Source organism: Helianthus annuus, chromosome 15, assembly GCF_002127325.2.
Source record: "Helianthus annuus cultivar XRQ/B chromosome 15, HanXRQr2.0-SUNRISE, whole genome shotgun sequence".
Lineage (NCBI taxonomy): Eukaryota > Viridiplantae > Streptophyta > Magnoliopsida > Asterales > Asteraceae > Helianthus > Helianthus annuus.
In genome coordinates, this window is record NC_035447.2 from 109,654,600 (window position 1) to 109,677,684 (window position 23,085).

General features: G+C 34.3%; 1 protein-coding gene across 1 annotated transcript; it reads right to left on the reverse strand.

Moving 5' to 3' along the window:
• Nucleotides 1-6,149: 6,149 nt before the first annotated feature.
• LOC110912173 (ABC transporter B family member 28) lies at nt 6,150-22,533 on the reverse strand. Its single transcript, XM_022156845.2, has 17 exons — nt 22,093-22,533; nt 21,198-21,385; nt 20,778-20,801; nt 19,974-20,075; nt 19,592-19,682; nt 19,102-19,202; nt 18,944-18,994; nt 18,727-18,855; nt 17,893-17,955; nt 17,537-17,816; nt 16,868-17,016; nt 16,686-16,775; nt 16,023-16,157; nt 15,875-15,931; nt 15,736-15,792; nt 14,426-14,658; nt 6,150-6,369 (listed from the first exon to the last, which is right to left on the reverse strand). Exons 1-17 carry the CDS (start codon nt 22,487-22,489, stop codon nt 6,339-6,341), a joined length of 2,178 nt encoding a protein of 725 aa, XP_022012537.2. The 5' UTR covers nt 22,490-22,533; the 3' UTR covers nt 6,150-6,338.
• Nucleotides 22,534-23,085: the final 552 nt, after the last annotated feature.

The window sequence follows — 23,085 nt, forward strand, 5'->3', positions numbered from 1 at the left end:
GCCACCGTAAATTACGGTATCTACCGTAATTTACGGTGGGTGCTGGACGTGTTCCTTTTGTTCTCAATCAGCCAATCTTGACTTTCCAAACTATCCAAACTTCTTCATAAGCTGCATTTCCATTCATTTTAGGCTCCGCATGTACCTGAAACATGAACAAACGTAGTCATCTAATTCTAGAAAATTAGTTGATTAAATGCGGGATTAAACTATCGTTTATAGCACTTAAGGGTCGTCCTACGGACTACCCGTCAGGGACCATTTGTGAATTTATATGAAAGTTTGATATTGGAGGGACTAAAGGCATCAACATGTTAATTGATACCTCTGAGTGACCCTTTAACGAATCGGGAGCTCGATGATATTCGGTCACACCCTCATATGTGCCAAACATTGGCTAAGAAGGACTATTTATGCTTATTATATAAGTATGGTAGTTGAGGGACCTAATGTGCCAAGTTCTAAAAATTGATTTGTTAGCCGAGGACCTTTACGGACCGCAAGCCAAGGGCTTTATGGTCCGTAAGCAGACTCGCTAGGCAGAATTTTGCTTGCAGCCCACACAAAACGCCAACAATACCTCCAATTCGAATCTATGGGCAATGTGGCTGCACTAGACACGTATTAGGAATATGTAATGATCTTACACTGATCCTTAACACCTGTAGTGATCAAAATATTGAGCTCCAACTATAAATAGGTGCTTGATTTCATTTCCAACTTGCACCTCTTCTTGATTTCCTTCTACCTCCTCATATTGGAAGTTCCTGAGCTATAGGAACATTCTAATCAGTTATTTTTCATCAGAGGATCACTAGTAAGTGCTCTTTTCATTTACATTTTTGCTTATTAGGCTTTTAAAGCCAAAAGTCAAGCAATTTCGATAATTGCTTTGATTTTCGGTTTAGACCTTTATGGTCCAGCCATTGTTCGAGACAAACATGGCTACGTGATCATAATCAGGTAGGTGTTAATCCCTCAAAAGGGCACCTCCTGAAAATCACGTTTACTAGGTCAATTGGCGGGTCAAAGTTTATTATTTTAAAAAGTCAAACGGGTCAAATTTCATAAATGTTATAATCCGATAATATAGATGTTATAAAATATGTTTTGACATTTAAACAAGTTGGTAACAATTATTAGAACATGTGTGAACATGTTCGGCTCGTCAATTCCAGTTTTAAGGTCAGTTCGCAACTGAAAGTCGCGAAGTTTGACTTTTACTTTGACTTTCGATTCTAAACCGATTTAGATTAGTTTGCTACTGATTTAAGGTTGAAATATGATCGCAATTTAATGTAGCGTAACCCTCTGAGGTTACATTACTTGATCATAATCATATTCTAAGTTTTTGTACAAGTTTCGTTATTGTGCTATACTTTGACCGAAATGCCCTTTTTATAATTAATAACGTTTTAATCAATAATGAACTTACAAACGACTTACCTACTGATATGTTAATGTAATTAACATATTTTGATGTTATTAAACTGATCATAAACTAAGTTTTCATATAAGATCGTAAATTGTGATTTATAATGACCAAAATGCCCTTTCGGCACATAGAATGGTTTTAAACATAATTTATCATCTCAAACCTATTACCTATTGAGATAATGTCATAATTAAGATATTTTGGGATATCAAATCAGTTCATAATCTGAGTTTATGTACAAGTCTCTAAATTATGTCATTAAATGACGAAAATGCCCTTTTGGCACATAAAATGATTTTAAATCATAAATATGATACAAAACTTGATACCTACTGATATTATAACTTATTTAAAATGTTTTCACAGTAGGTACTTGGTCTTAACTCAGATTTTCAATTAAGTTCTCAAACTATGTGCATAATGACCAAAATGTCCCTACGGTGCATTGTTTGGTCTTAAATCATAAAACTCACATATGTTTGATTACTTACTGATATTATATCATAAATGGAGTATTTTTACATAATTATTATGATCATAACATCAGTTTATACGCAAGTTCCTTTAATACGTCACTTGATGACAAAAACAACCTTATGAGGCGTAGTTTGATTTTAAAACCTTCATGGGCATATAAGTTGATATCCTACTGACATTACAATATTTAAAGTATATTGGCATTTAGGACTTGTTCATGACTCATCCAGTTACCCGATATCGCTTATACGTGCACGGTTAGATTTATGTAACAAGTTTACATAAGTTTACCGAAACGTGTCAAACCTTATCATTTTTACTTCAAATTCCAAAATGTTATTTGTTTACCCATATTATACAAGTCTTAGTACTTGTTGGGTTTAAACTACATTCCATTCCGGTCATCGCTTAATCAAGCGTATCGTATCGTTTTCGATATTTTAAGTTAAGCGGTCTAAGTCTACGACTTGAATAGGACCCGTTAGCATTCTAATTGGTTATTTATACCATCATTCCAGACTAGTGCCTTCTGGTAAATTGCTACCTACCTTAGTCAATTGATTAACGGCTGAGTTATTTATAAACCTTGCATATTAAGACGGGTGTTAGCTCAGGTAAATACTCTTAACCTATTTTCCTTATGCGGGCTTGGGATATAGTAAATTATTACCACTTGGTTGGGTATGGGATCATATGCCGGATTGTGGCTACAAAATATTCATAACCCGTTTTAATCTATTTTGTCTGATAACTTAAACATTGGGGGTTAACGCGACCGTGTCCTGGATATCCACTGCTCATTTAAGTTACTAATGGTCACGACCAAGCACGGGGTGTAGGCATACACCCGACAGATGCTTAATGCTAATATAAAATTTTTCTTACCCACTACGTGGGGATACCCCTCTGTTGGTTTAAGTGGTGTGTCGGTTAATCATGTCTTGGTGTTCAGTACCGGGCCCCATATGTATTGACAGGCATGTAAAACTGTATACAAGCTCATTTGAATTATCCCAAGTTATTTATAAAATCATGTGCCTTGCGCACTAAAATGATTGAATTTACCATTGTAAACTGACATATTTTCAAAAGACTAAGTTACATGTGCAAGTACATAAATTGACTGGAAGTTGCTCGGTAATGCTAGAAGAGGAATTTGCAACTCCTTTGCATAAAGCCTAGTAGTCTGATGATTTCACTTTTGTACATTTTATGATCCGCCTATGGATTTTATTACAAACAAGTCTGTATAATTATGTTTGAACATTTGGATGCTTACGTTTGTAATAATATTTTAACTCCAAGACTTCCGCCGTGCTATCTGTGATTGTTTGACTATGACGATACCAATCTTACGTCACGATACTCCCCACCCGGGCCCACCGGGACTTGGATAAAAATTCGGGGTGTGACACTAGTAAAGGATGATGTTGTGATTATGTTAAGTTGATTAACATAGTATGTGGTTGTCAAATGTAGAATCATGAAAGCATAAGCATGTGTAAATTGATTATGTGTATATTGTATAGGTAACTAAGTGATCGTGTATGAAATGAATATGGTGACATTATTACGGTCTACCATATCAACATGGATGTGTGATCAAAAGTTGGAAGTTATATGCTAGAACGTTGACTTTCTGAAAGCTAACCAAGTATTAATAGCATGGTTAGGAATTTTGACACAAATGTAAGAATTGAGAGATCATGAGATATGCGTTAGACCAATTATGTGTTATGTGTGATAATGAATTTGGATTGCGTAGTTATTGAACGATGTGGTTGACAATTCATGTCGTATGCGTGTTAGTGAAAGTCAATGTAGATAAGAGTTGGAAAATATATGTTGATATGAATGAGCATGAATACTAACATTATTATGGGCATGACGACATGAAAGGATAGGAACCATACCAGCATGGACTCAAGCATGGAAGGCTAACGGGTCAAGAGGAAACAAGGAGACAAACACGAATACGGACGCTTAAGATAAGTGAATTCCGGAACCTCACTTCTTAGTACATAATTAAAGTCTGTTGTATGAAGGTTAGGAGTTATGTGGGAATGATTGAGAAAGATAAGTAAATGGGAAAGAATGTTGTAGTAAGTTGTTTATAGTTAAAAAGTAACGGAAAGTGCATGGTTGAATCAAACGGGTCAAAACACCAAAAGTAATTTGGTGAGATGTAATAGTTAATTTGATCTTATGATTAAGAATTAGAAGGATATGGGACTTGAATATGGTTAATTTACATCATGGAAGCATTAAAACAGAGAAGAAAGAAGTTCGAGGGCCTAACGGTCGTTTACGAAAGTAAAAAAAGAACAAAAGTTGCTTGAACTGGGCTCTACCGTAGGTTACGGTGGCTACCGTAAGCTACGGTGGGTGGTGATGCCATAATTTCCACCGTAAGACAGTATCTCCACACCGTAGGGACTTCCTAGCCAACGTAAGCTACAGTGGCTGACGTAGGTTACAGTGGGGTTTCCACTAGCAAGGTTGTTTTCTTCGTTTTTCTTCAATCTCGGACCCCGTGAACCCATTCCAAGTCTTGTTATACTTCCATATTGTACCTCAACCTTACCAAATGGTTTTGTGAAGTATGGGTGAGTATTGAACTCATTTTTAAGATCCATTAATGTATCCGAAAGTCATTAAAAAGTGTTCATGGGGTACGAGTAAGAATGGGGCGTGTAGGCAAGTATGTGTGGAACGAAATAAGTTTGTGGGCATGTATGTATAGATCTAATTGCATTCCAGTAGATGGAACCCTTTGGTAAGCACAAATAGGTATTTTATTAGAAGTTATTAAATGAGAAAGAGTTGGATTAGATAAGAGGTAAGTACGTTATTGATCCATAGGTATTCGAATGTACGAATTCTCATATGTAATTGTAAGTATGTATGGTGTGAAATACACGAGTAGTAACGATGCTAACCGGGTTTCCTTTGAGAATGAAATGTTACGCAGGTACATTATTGTTGACTCACTGAAGATTAGACACGGAGATGAAATGCTTAAATTTAGAAAGATAACGGAATGGAAAGTATACAAGGATAGAACGTGATGAGACCCTATAATTATGAATCTTAGATATATATATATATGTGTGTGTGTGTGTACTAATGTTGCGAATACACGTGGTGAGTGCAGGTTGTAAAGAATTATGGATCAACATTATGAAGGACAAGTGATTGGAGATCGAGATAAAGAGACATGGATTGTACGGAATGGGTAGTCATGTAATTAGTATTAGTGTGTTATATTTGATACGCAAATGAAGGATAAATGATGAAATCCTTCTAAAGAAATTGTTTTTAAATGGTTTTCAAGTTTAAAGGAATATTATAAAAAAAGAAATTTTCTGGTACGTATTTCCGCTGAGTATTCATGATCAAAACGTATAGGGTGCTACATACCTACAGATGAAGATAGGTAACTCAATGATAGAGACGAATCATAACTCAAAGCACGAAAAGTAATTTCGAAATACATGATCCTAGAGACGGTTCTAATTCCTTATATACTAAAATCAAATTCAAGGTATCATATATACTATTTTTTATGATTTTTTACCTAATGACAACTGTACATTTTTTGAATATGTGATTTTTTTGTTAGGTCTCAAATAAGCACTATTTTACCATGGCTCAAAGCTTTAAAATTCCATATTTACCCTATTTTTACTTCTATTTTGTGCTATTATTTACTACAGGTTTTACTGTGTTTTTCTTTTTGTTTATTGTTGTTTCATTATTGTAGTTTCTACTGCTATTTCTAACCTTTTTTTTAGGTGTTTCCAACACTTTTTTTTTATAGTAAATTGCATTAATAAATAACTATTGGAAATCACATTAAAAATACTAGAAATCTCATTACAATAAAAAATTGTTGGAAACTAATATTGTAGAAAATAAAAGTAAAACGTTGAAAATCATAGTAAAAATACAAATAATTGTAGTAAAAGACTCTAGTAAAAACGCTATGAAAGTATAGCACTAAATTTGAAGTTAAATTCGTCTGGGCCGAGAGCTTTATTATCACCAAAATCCTACAACGCTTCATTGAGGGGATTCATTGGCGCGACTCACCATACGCCTAGAAAGCGGGCGCTTATTTCTTTTAGTAGTTGTCACACCCCGCCAAAGTCATAAACGCAACGCGTGACACAAAAGGTTTTCATAGCATCCAATTTCGCAAACACTTATATGAATTAAACATCATTAGACACGAGTGTTCTCCAAAAGTTGCAATTTAATTCAACATGTTTCAAGTTTAAACAAACCATACAACTTTTCAATGTTTAACAAACCCAAAAAAACAAGCTTTAAATTCCCAGGATTTGAAAAATATATCCCATATACGGATGGGAAGTACGAGAAAAATCCTACAAAAGAGGTATCGACTCGATGCAATGCTTGAACTTCAAACTCTCTGTGAAACCCCGTTCACTTTCCTGAAAAACATGCTTAAAATGTCAACGTAATGTTGGTGAGTTCACATATTTAAATGACTCAAATGAAACCTTAACATTTGAAAAACCGCATGCGTGGTCTATGAATATCATGATGATCAAATCATTGTATTGCAAGAACAATGACGTATGTGCCCACATAAGCCTATAACCAAACCATGACAACAATTAGGATACAATTGCACTCTTTTGTCTTTACCGGGTTGGAGCGACCAACCAAGAGTGGAGAGTGTGAACCCCAATAGATCTATTTGACTGTTCCACGATCTCGTTAGACTAATGGTTACAGTTCCCAACAATACGAGGACTTCCTGAGCTCACAACCCATGATATAACTTATGCACACATAATTGATAATTTGATACGATAGATTTCATTCCCAACTATCATACTAATTAACCAAGCATATACTTCCCCGAAATATAAAACAAGTAAAAAGGGGTCGTGAAACTCATTAAGTAACCCGTTCAATGCTAGCATAGATATAATAGTCCTACAAATGAAGTCTGAACTACAAGTGTCCAAAACCATATAAGACACTAAGGTCTAAAGGCGTGTCTACCAGGCAAGTTGTTCACCAAAATTGCTTAGAACGAATGAGATATTAACCTTTGAAACATTTAACTTAACGACCCGTTGGAGATTAATTATTGAAGTATCCCATATATATACATATATATATATATATATAATTGCGCTAAAATAAGAACCACCTCGAGTTGTAAGAACCGCGAGAACTTTTTGATCCGGACCGAGGTGGACCAAATTTTTTTTTCATAAACGTAGATGCATGTATTATAAACACATTTGTAAAAAAAAATTCAAAAAAAATGTCGTGTGTGTAGTTTTGAGCACCACAAGTTTGTGTTTACGGAACCCGTAAATTTTCCGGTTAGATTTACGGTACCCGTAAACACAAACTTGTGGTGCTCAAAACTACACACACGACATTTTTTTTGAATTTTTTTTTACAAATGTGTTTATAATACACGCAACTACGTTTTTGAAAAAAAAAATTTGGTCCACCTCGCCCCGTACGGTGTAGTTCTCACAGTTCTTACAACTCGAGGTGGTTCTCATTTTAGTGGTCCCCTATATATATATATATATACATATATATATACATATATATATATATATATATATATATATATACATATATATATATATATAGGGGACCGCTAAAATGAAAACCACCTCCAGTTGTAAGAACCATGAGAACTTTTTGATCCGGGGCGAGTTGAACCAAAAATTTTTTTCATAAACGTAGATGCATGTATTATAAACACATTTGTAAAAAAAACTCCAAAAAAAAATGTCGTGTGTGTAGTTTTGAGCACCACAAGTTTGTGTTTACGGGTACCGTAAATTTTATTTAAAACGGTACCCGTAAACACAAACTTGTGGTGCTCAAAACTACACACACGACATTTTTTTTTACAAATGTGCTTATAATACACGCATCTACGTTTATGAAAAAAAATTTGGTCCAGCTCGCCACGTACGGTGTAGTTCTCATGGTTCTTACAACTAGAGATGGTTTTCATTTTAGCGGTCCCCTATATATATATATATATATATATATATATATATATATATAGTGGAGAGTTCAAATGAGAATAATTTTTTTGTAAGAAGAAAAAAGAAGAAGTTTCAACCAATAAGAATGCTTCATATTACTTCATTTAATATTTGCATTTAATTTTAATACAAGGGTATATTGGTAAACATAAATAAATCATTAATTTGTATTCTTCCTCTTTAATAAGTAACTAAATTAAATTTGTAACTCCTTTTCAAAATATATACTTTTTCCAAATTAAAAAAAAAAAAACAACTTAATTTAAAGTGTAGAATAAATTACTAGTTGTGTAGGATAAATTATGAGTTGTGTAGGATATATTTCGAGGTGTGTAGGTTAAATTTCGACTATGTAGGATAAAATTTTATAATGTGTAGGGTATATGTAGGAAAATTTTGATATGTGTAGGTTTTTTAGATTATATGTAATATAATTAATGATTAGTTGACTAATTAATTAAAAAGAGAAAAATTAATAATATGATTTATAAATGAAATAGTATTTTACTAATATGTCATTTCTTCTTTTTCTTCTCACATTAAATTTCTTCTCAAATGAACCTTCCCCTATATATATATATATATATATATGTCACACATTATATAATAAACACATAACTTCCATGAACACCATGATCCCATCCCGAAACCCTATTTAAAAACCCGTAGCGATACACGTCTTAACCGTTTCATAAATATATATTTTCCAAAACAATATATTTATCCCTTGGAATACCATTCCACATCCAACATAGACCAAGTATATACTTTTCAAAACTTAGGAAATTGTTGGAAAATAACATATCTTATATTATTTCACTTATTTAACAAAACTGTTTGTTAAAACAATTGTCTTCACGTATGTATTTTATATATTAACACATATATAATCATGTTTCAACACTTAGCACATAAGATATATATAAATAGGGGATGGATCATAAGAAAACTCATCTTTATAAGAAAACTAAAAAACTCCATCTGAAGTTATATTACACATATGCAATACATGTATCAAGAATTAAAAAAAAAAAACACGTTGAGGACCGCAAGGAAAAGTCCATGCGGTCCGCATCGGCGTTCTTTTATATTACACATATATAATAGTGCGTTTTTTCCAAACTTTTTATTTTGGATATATGCATTGTATGAGCGATACATTTTTTGGAAAAAAAACACTATTACACATGTGTAATATATCATATATTACACATGTGTAACATAAAAACGCCCATGCGGACCGTATAGACCTTTCCTTACGGTCCTCATCATGTTTTTCAATGTATTGGACATATGTTATACAACATTAAATGGAGTTTTTTTTTGTTTTCTCATTAACAATGAGTTTTCTCATGATCCTCTCCCTATATATATATATTTAGGGTTCGGATCGTGTGAGAAGCACTAGGCTAATTGAAAAACTTGAGAAGCATTCTGGACCACACATTTTCCCTAAGCTTTTCGTAATATACACATATGTATAGTTTAAAATCGACTATATACATTGTCGATTTTAAACTATACATATGTGTATATTACGAAAAGCTTAGGGAAATGTGTGGTCCAGAATGCGTCTCAAGTTTCTCAAATAAGGTGGACTTTTCTTAGGATCCTTATCCTATATATATATATATATATATATATATATATATATATATATATATATATATATATATATGTGTGTGTGTGTGTGTGTGTGTGTGTATGTGTGTGTGTATGGAAAGGATAAAATGAAAACCTTTGTGAGTTAAGAAAACCAAGGAAACCTCATCTCCAACATCTATCCATTTAATCTACTAGTAGATTAAATCAAAGTACAAAAATGTTACTTTTTCAGAAAGTGTAAAGCCTGCAAAAAGTGTTTTCAGAATTTGTTATAGTCTGACACAAAATGTGTGTTTGTCTGTAAGTGTTACATAAAAAAAAACTTACTAAAATTGTTACATAGTGTTACGTGCATTGCAAACTAAAAACCTTTGTAAATTCTGAAAAAAAAAACTGAAAATTGTAACACTTGAAGTGCACAATTTTTTAGAAAACTGCTATCAAAACTCATAAAATGTGTAACAGGTACGTGGCATTTTTATGTCCACACAAATGGGTTTTTTAAGTTTCTTTAACTAGAGTGAGATTTCTCTATATAATTCATCTATATATATATATATATATATATATATATGGTGAGGATCATTTAGGAACCACCATATATGGCGAAAACCACGAGAACTAGCTTGAACACAACCAAAACTACTTAAAAAAAGCTTAAAAACACATTTTTCTAAAATAGTTTTTTTTTTCTAAGAAGGGGGGGGGGGTTAGGATTTTGGGTGGTGGTAGGGTGGGGTTACACACGACTTTATACACTCCATAAGTTTTGCTTTACACACACACATACATAGGCATGTATGTATGTACACTGTGGTTCTATTATATTTTCATATGTTTTTTATTATGTGAATGGTCAGTGGTTAATACCATCACATAGAAAATTTGTATCCGCATGGACCAATCGACCAGTGAACTTTCATCAAACTAGAACCAATAGAGTCGAGAGTCAGCATGCTGATTAATTCACATAAAAGCAGTCTGCATAGACTAGTGAAATGTGTCCTTGATATTGTAATAAAACAGCAAAGACAAATAAAGAAAATTTGGACGAAAGTATCAGCAAAGCAAAAAGCAAACGAATTAACCACCACACATATAGCTTTGCTTAACAATCTACTAGGTAAAGTTTCCATCTACACTCTTGAACTGATAGAGAATGAGCTACAACGGAAGCTATCTTTGTTGTGGACATTTGATGCAACATGTGATTGCCAGCTATTCATAAGTTGTGGGTTGTCGTGTGTCTGTCGTTTGGAAACCAATGAAAATAAAGGTACTTATAGCCTATTTATGATCTGCCATACTATTTTAATATGCTTGCAAGATTTTGATCATCTTTTTGTTTACAGTTCGCAAAATGATGCTCGGTTTGATAGACGTATTCTGGAGAAAGCTTGACCTTAATCCGTCAACAATTAAGAATGAAGGGCTTGATCTGGAAAAGAACTGGATCATGTGAAAAAAAAAATAGAAAATGTTGTCACAACCCCCGCAAGTGAAAAAAAAGTAAGATTTCGAAGATCAAGGCGGTGTTGAACCCACTGAAAAGCGACAAAAACCCGCCTATCGTACAACAAAACACTTGCGGGCGTCCAACATTGAAGGTCCAAGAACAAAGGAGAGATGACCTTTTGATACGGGTTATCCAGGGGGATATCTAGAGGGCCCAAGATCTTGGTCTCGAGCCCCTAACGATACCACTGTACCGACTGTATTCAGATGATTAGCGTCCATGGGTGATGGGTCAGGATCCCCAAGGGTAGGGCGTAGGTTTAGGATAGTCTGTTAATTTTTTATTATTTTTTTTTTTTGTATTTCAAATGTTGATGTATATTGATTTTGTTATGTATATACAAACTTATTATTTAGTTGAATTTGAAGTTTCAACTTTTTTCTTTATGAAATGTTTATTTACAATATTTTGAACGATTGGTTGGTTACTTATAATGTATAACAGGATACGACACGATATGATACAATACGACATGACACAATACGAAACGTAATGATACAATACAATGCATATAAAATGTATAAAATTAATATTGAAAAAATTACGATACGATACGATACGTAATGATAAGAAAATACGATACGATACGATACGATAAAATACAAAACATATAAAATTAATATTTAAAAAATAATAATTAAACACCTACATTTGCCAACTTTGGAAACAAAAACTCATTTGGGACATATACGACTAGCCACCCGACCAAGAACTGACATTGTTGTTTAAGGTTGTCTCTATGCGACTCGTATAGCCCTATACGAGTCGTATAGGGGGCGGTTGAGTGTCAAAATAGACACTTGGGTGTCTAAATAGATTGAGCTTTTTTTTTTATTTAAAGCAACAAGAAATGTACCATATAGAATAAATTCATTTATGGGGTCTTAAAAATGGTACTTGGCTTGGTTTCGTAAGTTCCTACAGAGAATTTGTTCAGAAAATACATTCATGAATGCAATCACAAAGTCTTCCAAGCTATTGAATTTGTCAAAGGCATGTATATTAGGGGATTTTTATGCATTTTTGGGTTTGTAAACACCATAATCGAAAAATATAAATATATAAACTACTCATATAAATGACGTATATTATAAAGAGTTAAATGTCATTTTAGTCCCTGTGGTTTGGTTCATTTTGTCAGTTTAGTCTAAAGGTTTTATTTTTCGTATGTGGGTCCAAAAAGGTTTCACCGTTACCAATTTAGTCCACTGGGTAACTTCATCCGTTTTTTCTGTTAATGAGAAGGGCAATTCGGTCATTTTATATGTAATTCTGTTAACTAGAAGGGCAATTCGTCCATATAAAATGACCGAATTGCCCTTCTCGTTAACAAAAAAATGGATGAAGTTAACCCATTAGACTAAAATGGCAATGGTGAAACCTTTTTGGACCCACAGACGAAAAATGAAACATTTGGACTAAACTGACAAAATGACCCAAACCACAGGGACTAAAATGACATTTAACTCTGTTATAAATTAGTTGAAACTTATTTCCAATATATTTTGATTGAATCCAACAAGACTATGTAGCACGGGGACGGCTTGGAACCATGAGTACCCGTCCCGGGGACGGTCTGGGGACGGAAACGCGACGGAAACGCCATGGGGACGTCCCCCAAACGTTTCCGGGAATGTGGGGACGGCATCGAAACGCTTCCAGGAAAGCGGGGACGACAATTCGAAGTTTCGGGGACGGCAGGCAACAGTGGAACTCCGGCCATCGTCCAATGGGTACTCATGGCTCCGTGCTGGTTAACAGTTGCTGTTCCGGCTGATGTGTTCATTGCTGGTTAACGAACGGCTGCTGTGTATTAGGGTAGGATGGAAGAAGAAAGAGATAAACTAGGTTATTTATTTTATTAACTGGGCTTTTACTTGCAGCCCAATATAAAATCTACCAAATATTAACCCATTTAATAAAATGGTTAATAGACAATAGTAAAACAACCTGAACTTTTAATATTTAATAAATTAAATTATAAAACTAATCAATTATTTTCATATTATAAATTTTCAACATTTGTAGGCAAAGAGTGGTTGTACTCAATGCTTAGGGGGATTTTCAAAAAAAAAAACTTGATTTTTCACTTTTAACCCAAACCTATTTGATTTTTTTATTTTTAACCCAAAAGTTTTCGTCTTTCGCAATTTAACCTCGCAACTTTTTTACTTTCAACTTTAGTCCCTCATACTTTTCATCTTACGCAAATTTTTCGTTTTACGTTCCGTTTTAAATTCTGCGAGTTAACACGGCGCAACGTGTGTGCGGTTCAATATTGTTTTTTTTTTCCAGTTTGATAGGTTCGTTGCAATGTGCGGGTAATAGGTCAACTTAGTTATTCTTTTATATGTTTTATGTTTCGGTCTAAGTTATTCGTATTAATACGCTGCAAGTTCAGCGTTGATAGCCCCGCCGCAACGCGGGAGGTGTTTAATACTAGGTAATATTATTATTATTATTATTATTATTATTATTATTATTATTATTATTATTATTATGTTAACTCGTTCGTTATTACTTTTTTTTATTTACGACATTATTAATATAATGTGGTTTTGTATTTTTTTATATATATATTTAGGTTTCTGCTTGTTTGTTATGTATTTTTTATAATATAGTTTCATAACTTAAAACAAATATTAATCAGTAAAAATGTATAAGAAACAGTTAGCAAGGTAAATGTGACTAAAATCGAAAAAAAAAGTTTCAGTAGAAGGATATCAAGTAGTGCTTTTGGAATTTGAAAATGATTTTATTATTGATGAATAATTTATGATTGATGTATCTAGTGTTTTTGGAGTTTACACTTTACATCAATACATATCTATTTTAAACTTTGTTTAATATATTTTTTATTTTTTTAATATTTTTTTACCGTACCCGTATATCGGATTTTTGAGTTTTGCCATTCCCCGTACCCGTATCGTTCCCGTACCCCAGTCCCGTACCCGTTCCCGTGCTACATAGCAACTAGATAATCTTCTGTTCTTTAGAAGATTCATATAGTGATAGCGAAGTGAAACTACATTGCATTGTCTTCGATTTGCACTACTATAAAACAGCCGGTTTCGACTTATTATCCAACCCGTACCTGTAATTTCAATTCTATATTTCATGTTCAAATGAACACAATCTAAGAAGATGAAAACCCAGTGTATGAACTGTTAACTAAACCGTGTTTCTTAATGTTTGGTTGATTTTAAATTCAAAGCACGCTATTCAAGTATCAATTTTGTTTAAAGTCTATGTGAAATGACCATTATACCCTTTTTATACTAAATTACAAAATCACCTTTAAATATACAATATCATAGTTAGGATATCGTTTCTTACTCAAATGCAAGCCTTTGTGTGCAAACAAGAGACGCGTAATCTCCCTTCTTAGCCAATAACTCAGCGTGAGTGCCTAGCTCTGCTATTTTCCCCTCGGAACAGAGAGCAATTTGGTCTGCATTTTGAACCGTGCTTAACCGGTGTGCAATCACCAATGTGGTTCTTCCCTTCATTAAACGGTTGAGTGCATCCTGGACTAACCGCTCACTGACCGTATCTAAAGCACTCGTGGCCTGAAATCAAAACCAACATGAAAGTCACGTCGGTTAGACCTAGGGATGGAAATGGGACGGGTATTGGTAATCCCATACCCGTCGGCTATCTGCTTACTCATTACCCGTCGGGCATCGGGTATACCCATTATTTTTATAAAGATTACTTGTTAGGATTCCCAAATGCATCTCTTACCGTTTAATTTGCATCTCACTTTTTTTACCCAAGGATATTAGAAAATAAAAAGAGTAAAGTACATGTATGGTCCCTGTGGTTAACTAAAAATTTCGGATTTGGTCCCTAGCTTTTCAAAAGTACATGGATGGTCCCCTGTGGTTTGCACTTTGTAACACATTTAGTCCCCAACTAACAAATCTAAAGGTTTCAGCAAGTCTACATTAGGGACTAAATGCGTTACAAAGTGCAAACCACATGGACCATACAAGTACTTTTAAGAAAAGTAGGGGACCAAAGTGCAAACCATAGGGACCAGTGGTGTACTTTTGGAAAGATAAGGACCAAATCCAAAATATTGGCAACCACAGGAACCATCCGTGTACTTACTCAAATGAAAACTTAATAGTCAATGCAAGGGCGTAGCATAGTGGGGGCGGGGAGGGGCGCCCGCCCCCCCCCCCCCCCCGAACTTTTCTCTCGGTAGTGTCCGGTATGTAGTTTTTGTATAGAATCTTTTAGGTATATATGTTTTCGACCCCCGGTTTTATAATTTTTTTAGGTATATACGTTTTCAACCCCCCAGACGGAAATCTCAAGCTTCGCCACTAAGTCAATGGATTAGCATATTACCCTGTTACCCAAGAACAGAAAAATAAGAATAAAAAGAAAATGTTTCGAGTAGGATTCGAATAAACAGGTATGTATGTTTCGTGTAGTCGGTCTGGTATCACCTAATACCATATACCTTTGAAAAATTTTTAAACTAATCCTATACCCAATCCCACACCCGTATAACCGTCCCATTGCCAGTCCCAAATGTTTTGCGCTTGCCCATAGGGTTCAGGTTCGTTTGCCATCACTACTGGTCACCCGTATTGTACAACAACGTAATGCATAGAATAATTGTTAAAATAAATTACCTCATCCAGTATTAAGATAGGAGCGTTTTTTAGCAAGGCCCTCGCAATAGCAACCCTCTGCAAGTTCATGTAAAGACTCAGGACATGTAGATTTCGATTTCTCACACACACTCATTTATTTATAAATATAACATTTTACCTGTCTTTGACCACCGCTTAGTAAGCCACCTCTTTCACCAACAAGTGTATCATAGCCCTTCCATTAATCAAAATTAAATAATTAGGAAAATATAATTGCTCGAATGGTGTCGGTGGATGATATAGAGAGTAAAGACAATTGGACAAACCTCTGGGAGTGAGATTATAAAATCATGAGCATTGGCAGCTTTGGCTGCTGCTATAATATCATCTTTTGATACGTGTTCATCCGGGAGCCCATACGCAATGTTTTCTCCCACTGATACCGAGAAAAGAACGGGTTCCTGCAAGATTTGTGTTTGAACATTAATAGATGAAGATATATGTAAAAGTGTAAAGAGTAAAATGCCATTTTGTCCCTGAGGGTTGGCCGGTTTTGTGACTTTCGTCCAAAGGTTTGTTTTTCTGCATCTGGATCCAAAAGGTTTGATCTTTCCATTTTCATCGGGCTCGTTAACTCCATCCATTTTTCTTCGTTAAGTCAGGGGTATTTCCGTCTTTTTGTTAACTTAAAGAGCAATTTGGTCTTTCTCAGGGGTATTCGGTCTTTTTACATAAAGTGAAAAAGATTGAATTGCCCTTTAAGTTAACAAAAATGACGGAAATATCCCTGACTTAACAAAGAAAAATGGATGGAGTTAACGAGCCGGATGAAAATGTCAAGATTTTAAACCTTTTGGATCTAGATGCGAAAAAAAACAAACCTTTGGACGAAAGTGGCAAAAAACTGGCCAAACCTCAGGGACGATAATGGCATTTTACTCAAGTATAAATTAAGTGTGGAATTAGATAGTCGGATATTAAGAGTGTACTTGATTGACTATGGAGACGACACGGGCCCATTCACTCTTATCAAATGTTCTTAAATCCTCCCCTGCAACTGTTATCCTACCTTGCGTCGGCTGAAAAAAAAAAAAGGAAACTTGGTTATTATTAGTTATTACTCTAGACTCTTAAATATTAATCGTAGTATACATAATTCAATTATACATGCCTCGTAAAACCGTGCCAAAAGCTGTACAATGGTACTCTTTCCAGCACCACTTGAGCCCACTAGAGCCGTAACACTTCCACATTTTAGTATCAAATTAAGACCATTAAGGATCTCTACATCAGGTCTCAAAGGATATGAGAAATGCACATCTGAAAACCAACAGAAGAGTAAGTTGTGTAATCATAATTTCAAGAGTAAAATGTCATTTTCGTCCCTGAGGTTTGGCCAGTTTTGCAACTTTCGTCCAAATGTTTGTTTTTACGCATCTGGATCCAAAAGGTTTGAAATCTTGCCATTTTCATCTGGCTCGTTAACTCCATCCATTTTTCTCTGATAAGTCAGGGGTAATTCAGTCTTTTTTGTTAACTTAAAGGGCAATTCAGTCTTTTTCAGGGGTATTTGGTCTTTTTACATAAAATGAAAAAGACCGAAATGCCCTTTAAGTTAACAAAAAAGACGGAAATGCCTCTGACTTAACGGAGAAAAATGGATGGAGTTAACGAGCCAAATTAAAATGGCAAGATTTCAAACCTTTTGGATCCAGACGCGGAAAAACAAACCTTTGGACGAGTAAAACTGGCCAAACCTCAGGGACAAAAATGTCAGTTTACTCTAATTTCAATGTTAAAATGACATCTTCAAAGATCTTTGATATTTGATATCAAGTACCTTCAAGACATATATCACCAGAACTTGCAAGACTACGTACACTGCTGGCTGCTGTTAAAGATGACATATACCTCGTATTTTGAGACCGCCTTTTGTCATCAGGGTTATTGTTGAAAAACATTTTTAAGTTATTATTTGTTCCTAATCCTTGCTTGATGTCTTTTTCCAAACCATAAGCTAACGCTTGATCGATTTCTGACCCGGATAAGATCGAGTTAATTCTATCTGTCGCAGCAAAAGCACCGCGCAGATCCCCTATTGTGTTAACCAATCCTTGAACCTAATAAAGACATGATATAAGATGGAAATGATTTAATGATTTGAGCAAAGGAAAGAAATGAAATAAGAGTACTCACGGCAAATGTCAACGTGAAGGTGTATCCTATAAAAGAAGCAACCGTTCCCACTGAGAGTTCACCCTGAAAAACAAATTATTTAAATAAATCAGTAAACTAGAAAAAAAAAAAAAAAAAAGCTTAAAAAGAATTGGGCCAAACAGTAATGCATATAACCCCGTAGAGTGTTTTATACTTCTATTTTTAAAAAAAAAATAGATTATTGAACTGATATAAAGCCTGTAATCATATCTGACACATTATATTATATCATACATTATATTATATTATACATATATACAATCACAAACTCCTGTGAATAGCAACTTAAATATTTTTTTAATTTTTACTTTTTAAACTTTAAGTTGGCTAATGAATAGTAACTTTAATTATGTTTTATTATTTTTCTTTTTTAAACTTTAAGTTGTTCTAAGTTTTTTTTTTTACTTTTTTTAAATGAGCACAAAAGTTTCTTCTTTAAACTAATAGCATACTCTTTTTTTTCATAAATTAACCACTAAAATTTTGTAAATTAAAAATCTAGCCGCTAACATTTAATTTTGACGAATCTTATGGGTCAAATATAACTACTTTTTTGTTATTAATCGTAACGAACCAAAAATCTGAACAAAATCGATACATGTATTGGTTTTTTTGGTTTTCTCCATGTTCCGACAAAAAATCGTTTGGAAAGGAGTCGGGTTTGCTGTTTGCATCAGTATTAGTTTTTATCTCTTTCATTTTCTATATCGATTGTCGGTATCGTATCGAAACTGTAACGAATCACATTGATACCGACTAAAGTACGCCGCAAAGCGCGGGGAATGTCACTAATTATATATATTTATTACTTACCGCCTTGACTTTGTTTCCTCCAAGTATATACAAGGCTAGCAACGATACATACACTGCAACTCGAGTTATTGATTCATTAATAGATTTATAAACTCCAAGCTTGATGCCACTTTTCTGAAACTCTAGAACCTGGTCAATACGATAATCTATAAATCCAGTGGTTGGAAATACATCAGACATATATGATCGTGACATCTATGGACATTAAGTATTTAACCTGGTTCCCAAACGTTAACATTTGACGTTTTTCTCCACCAAATGACCTAACCTGCATGGAGCAACAAATATCATTAACTGCAGATGAAGTTCTTAATCATTAACAAGTCATAGAAGGTATAAAGCAACATGAGTTTCAGAAATATATTAGGAACTTACTGTACGGATTGCAGAAAAAGTTTCGGTTACACAATCAGCTATTGAAGCTTGGGTCAACCCATAGGCTTTAAACACTTTCACAGTTGATCTCTTGTATACAGCTGAATAATCATATGTAGATCATAAGTAAAGAACACAACTAATGATCTGATATATAAATTAAGGGCCATGATGGTTGATTCAGTGGAATTTCATTTAACAACTAACTCTATAATCCCTATTTATCGAGCTGCTTCAGTATAACGACACGTTTACCAAGTTTAGTTATGGAAAAACTATTGATTCTTATTACGATTAGCAAAATATTATTGTTGCCTAACTTACTAGCCAACTGAAAAACCAAGCAAGTTTAACATAGTCAAAACCCTATATTAAACTCTACCTCCCTTCAAATGTAGAAATACCATCACATGTTCATTATGAACAAAACGACATTAAAATGTTTAAAGAAAGTTTAGACAAAAGAAGCAAGTGATAACCAAGAACTTACCAACTAAACTAGACACCGCAAGCATAAGTACACCCAAGATCGGTGCAAGTTGGGGAGCCAAAACAAACAGCAAGCTCATTGTCCCAACAATCTACAAATAAGATGAAAGTTTAGTTAGAGGGAGATCTTATTAAGTTTCCTATATTATATAGCATCCATCATACAGTATGTATGACTCGTCTACAATTTAAAATAGGTCTTATGCAGTTATGAACTGTTTCTTCTATAATTTATAGAGAAAACAACTAACAGCACGTAAAGGCGGGTGGTAGTTGATGATAAAATTTGTTTTCTTTTTGTATAAGAAGTCTCGTTCTTCTCATTGAGAAAGAGGGCTAGAAATAAGCATAAGCTCACTTTTGCATAGTGTAGAGTAGCTTGCCTCGGTTAGTGCCCTGAAACCACGATCCCTTGAAATGTTTTCACTCACGATGCTTTTGAAAGAACCCAAATCAGATGTCAATAAAGCAGTGAGCTCACCAACCTATCGCGGGGTATAGAATAAACGTCAGTAATTGTGATAGCTAACAGAAAAAGAGAGATGGTAGTATAATAATGCAACATACAACACTGTTAAAACTTTATGACTTACAAATTATTGAGTCGGTTTGTTGTTGCTTGGTAATTTAAAAGTTAATGATTTAGTCAATTGTTGTGACTTTGTATGTTGCTTGGTGATTTAAAAGTTAATGATTTAGTCAATTGTTGTGGCTTTGTATGCGTGAAAACTTTATATAAGATGACAAATAAATAACAAACTGCAGAGAACTTGTATCCCATAGTGCGAGTAGCATAGTCGTTAATGGCGAATAGCAACAAATAGCGATAAGGTACCTATATGCTACATAGCGAATAGCGATAAATAGCGGGCGCTATTTAACAAATAGCCATACACTAGAAAAAAAAAATTTATATGTATATTATATCAAAATACCCCGGTAATCAGGTATATACGCTATTTTACATGTATATTTAACAAAAACCTAAAATCCAGCTAATTATATAATTGCTATTTATATTAAAACAAAAAAAAAATTAAAGGCCGCTATCTATCGGTTATCGCTACAGACCAGATAGCGAGCATGGACTTATGGCTATATGCCATGCTATTCGCTATCGACGGTAGCGATCGCTATTGACAACTATGATGAGTAGTCGCAATGTAAAAATAAGTTTGTGTTCATACCTTGTATTTGTCAAAAAATTCCACCTGCAGAAATGAGATAAAAGCATTAAAACCTTGGCAAGAAATATATCTTTTCAAATGCAATTACAGGTCTGCTGCATGGCACATTCTATACACAACCAAAGTTAAGTAGAGAACCACGAGGACCACATAAACACTTGTACGTAGTGCAAACCAGATATTCATATAGCGCGAAAGAGAAAAAAGGGACACTTATGAGGCCGCCTTATATATCACAGTTAAAGCAAAAGGTACAAGTGTTTATGCGACCCTCCAATGTTTAAAGATGCACTTTTAGATGAGCAGCGAGTCTTTTTCAAAGAAAATGCTGTCTATGTATACACACACGTACAAGAAACATATAAACTACTTGAGATAGCCTAAATTGCAAGTAAAATATATACAGTAAGATAACATCACCTTGTGAATCAACACACTGCCAAATATCTGAGCTCTTAAGCTCGACATAACCTTCTCCCATATCGTATTCATATTTACAACAAAAATAACCGTGAAAATCGGCTCCAATGTATATAAAACCGCAACCTTGCTGAGAAGCTGCCATAAAGGCTCAGCTCTTGCACCTATTAGTACCTCGAAAAACCTTCCTACAAGTACACAAAACATGATCATCAAAAAAACAGATTCTTATTGTTTCAAGACTAAAATTGGATTTTAATAATCCAAACTCCAAACTATGACATTCGCCAATAACAATCCATACTAAAAATTTAACCGACACTCAGAACGTCACCCTCGTTACCAACGACAATCCCACTCGCATAATCATCATAAATTTATACTTAATTCCACTCGATTTTGCTCAGATGGACGATTATGAGCGAAACGGTGAAACATACCGAAACGAAATCTAGTGAAAATCAAATGTAAATCTATGATGCTTATGTGATTACAATTGCTCTTGGCAACGAAAGTGAAAGTTATGAGTGCCACTTGTTGAATTGCCGGTATGGATTATTATCAGCCGATAAATCCTACAATTTTCCTTATTTCAGTTCAACCAGAAGCATTTACTACATTAAAATACTTAAATATCAAATTAAATTGTGTTTTGAGTCAGTTCAACCAGAAGCATTTACTACATTAAAATACTTAAATATCAAATTAAATTGTGTTTTGAGCATTTTTCCAATTTCCTAACCCTAATCAAGCATAAATTCAATTCAACTCCTCCAAAACTGAACTCATGATGTCAGATAAACATTCGCTAATTCTAAATTTGAATTATAGTTGGGACACAGATAATAACTGATAACTGAAAACAAACGATAACAATTAACTAACAAACAACTACCGGATAATATAGGCATTGAAAGAGTGCAAGTGGTACAGCATATAAGACTAGCAATCGAAGCAGCAACTCGGAGCTTATGACGAGAAATAAGCCTCAACAATAGCCCCAAACTTATAGCGTTAAACTGCTGCACCGGTGCCGGAGTTGAATCGGCTTCGTCTATCTTCGGATCATCGGCGGCGACGATTGCATCTGATGCCGGACCGGTTATGTAAGCTGCGGTGGTGAAATTAGGTTTGTTGACGGTTAGAATTGGACGGCGATGTGGCTGACGGAGATCCGGCGATGATAAAGTAGGAAATAGAAGTGTGCGTTGCCGGCGGTGGTTGATAAGTTGCCGGCGGTGGTGGTGGTTGAGTGAGGGTTGAAGAGGGAGGAAGAGTGGGAGAGTTGCCATTGTTGTTTGTTGTGTGGTGTGTAGAAAGAAGATGGAAGATTTGATTCAATATATATGTTTCTTAGTTGCTTGTTAAACTAAATAACAATAACAATAACAATAACAATAGTAGTGATTATGACATGAATACCGTTGGTGTGCACGGTTCTCGAATCAAAATGAAACCGAACTCATCGATTAATCTATTTTCAGTTAATCGATTTAGCTTATTACTGATGATTAATCTATTTTCAGTTAATCGGTTTAGCTTATTACATAAATTTTTCAGTTTTCAGTTTTGTTCTGTTAATTTCAATTAATAACTAAAACTAAACTTGAGCCAAAAAATTTTGTTGAGTTAAATGGCTCTCTGGTGGTTTGGGTCATTTTGTCAATTTAGTCAAAAGGGTTCACTTTTCTCCTATGGTCCAAAAAGGTTTCATCGTTGTCATTTTAGTACACTGGGTTAACTTCATCCATTTTTTAATTAACCAGAAGGGCAATTCGGTCATTTTATATGTAATTCTGTTAACTAGAAAGGCAATTCAGACATATAAATGACCGAATCGCCCTTCTCGTTAACAAAAATAATGGATGAAGTTAACCCAGTTGACTAA

What these genes read in the sequence shown, in the direction of transcription:
- LOC110912173 (XM_022156845.2), bottom strand. Translation starts at nt 22,489, where the DNA reads ATGGCAACTCTCCCACTCTTCCTCCCTCTTCAACCCTCACTCAACCAC. An exon ending in GCAGTGTGTTGATTCACAAG is followed by an intron (nt 20,802 to 21,197) that starts GTGATGTTATCT and finishes TCATTTCTGCAG; the next exon opens with GTGGAATTTTTTGACAAATA. An exon ending in CTTTTTCTGCAATCCGTACA is followed by an intron (nt 18,995 to 19,101) that starts GTAAGTTCCTAA and finishes TGCTCCATGCAG; the next exon opens with GTTAGGTCATTTGGTGGAGA.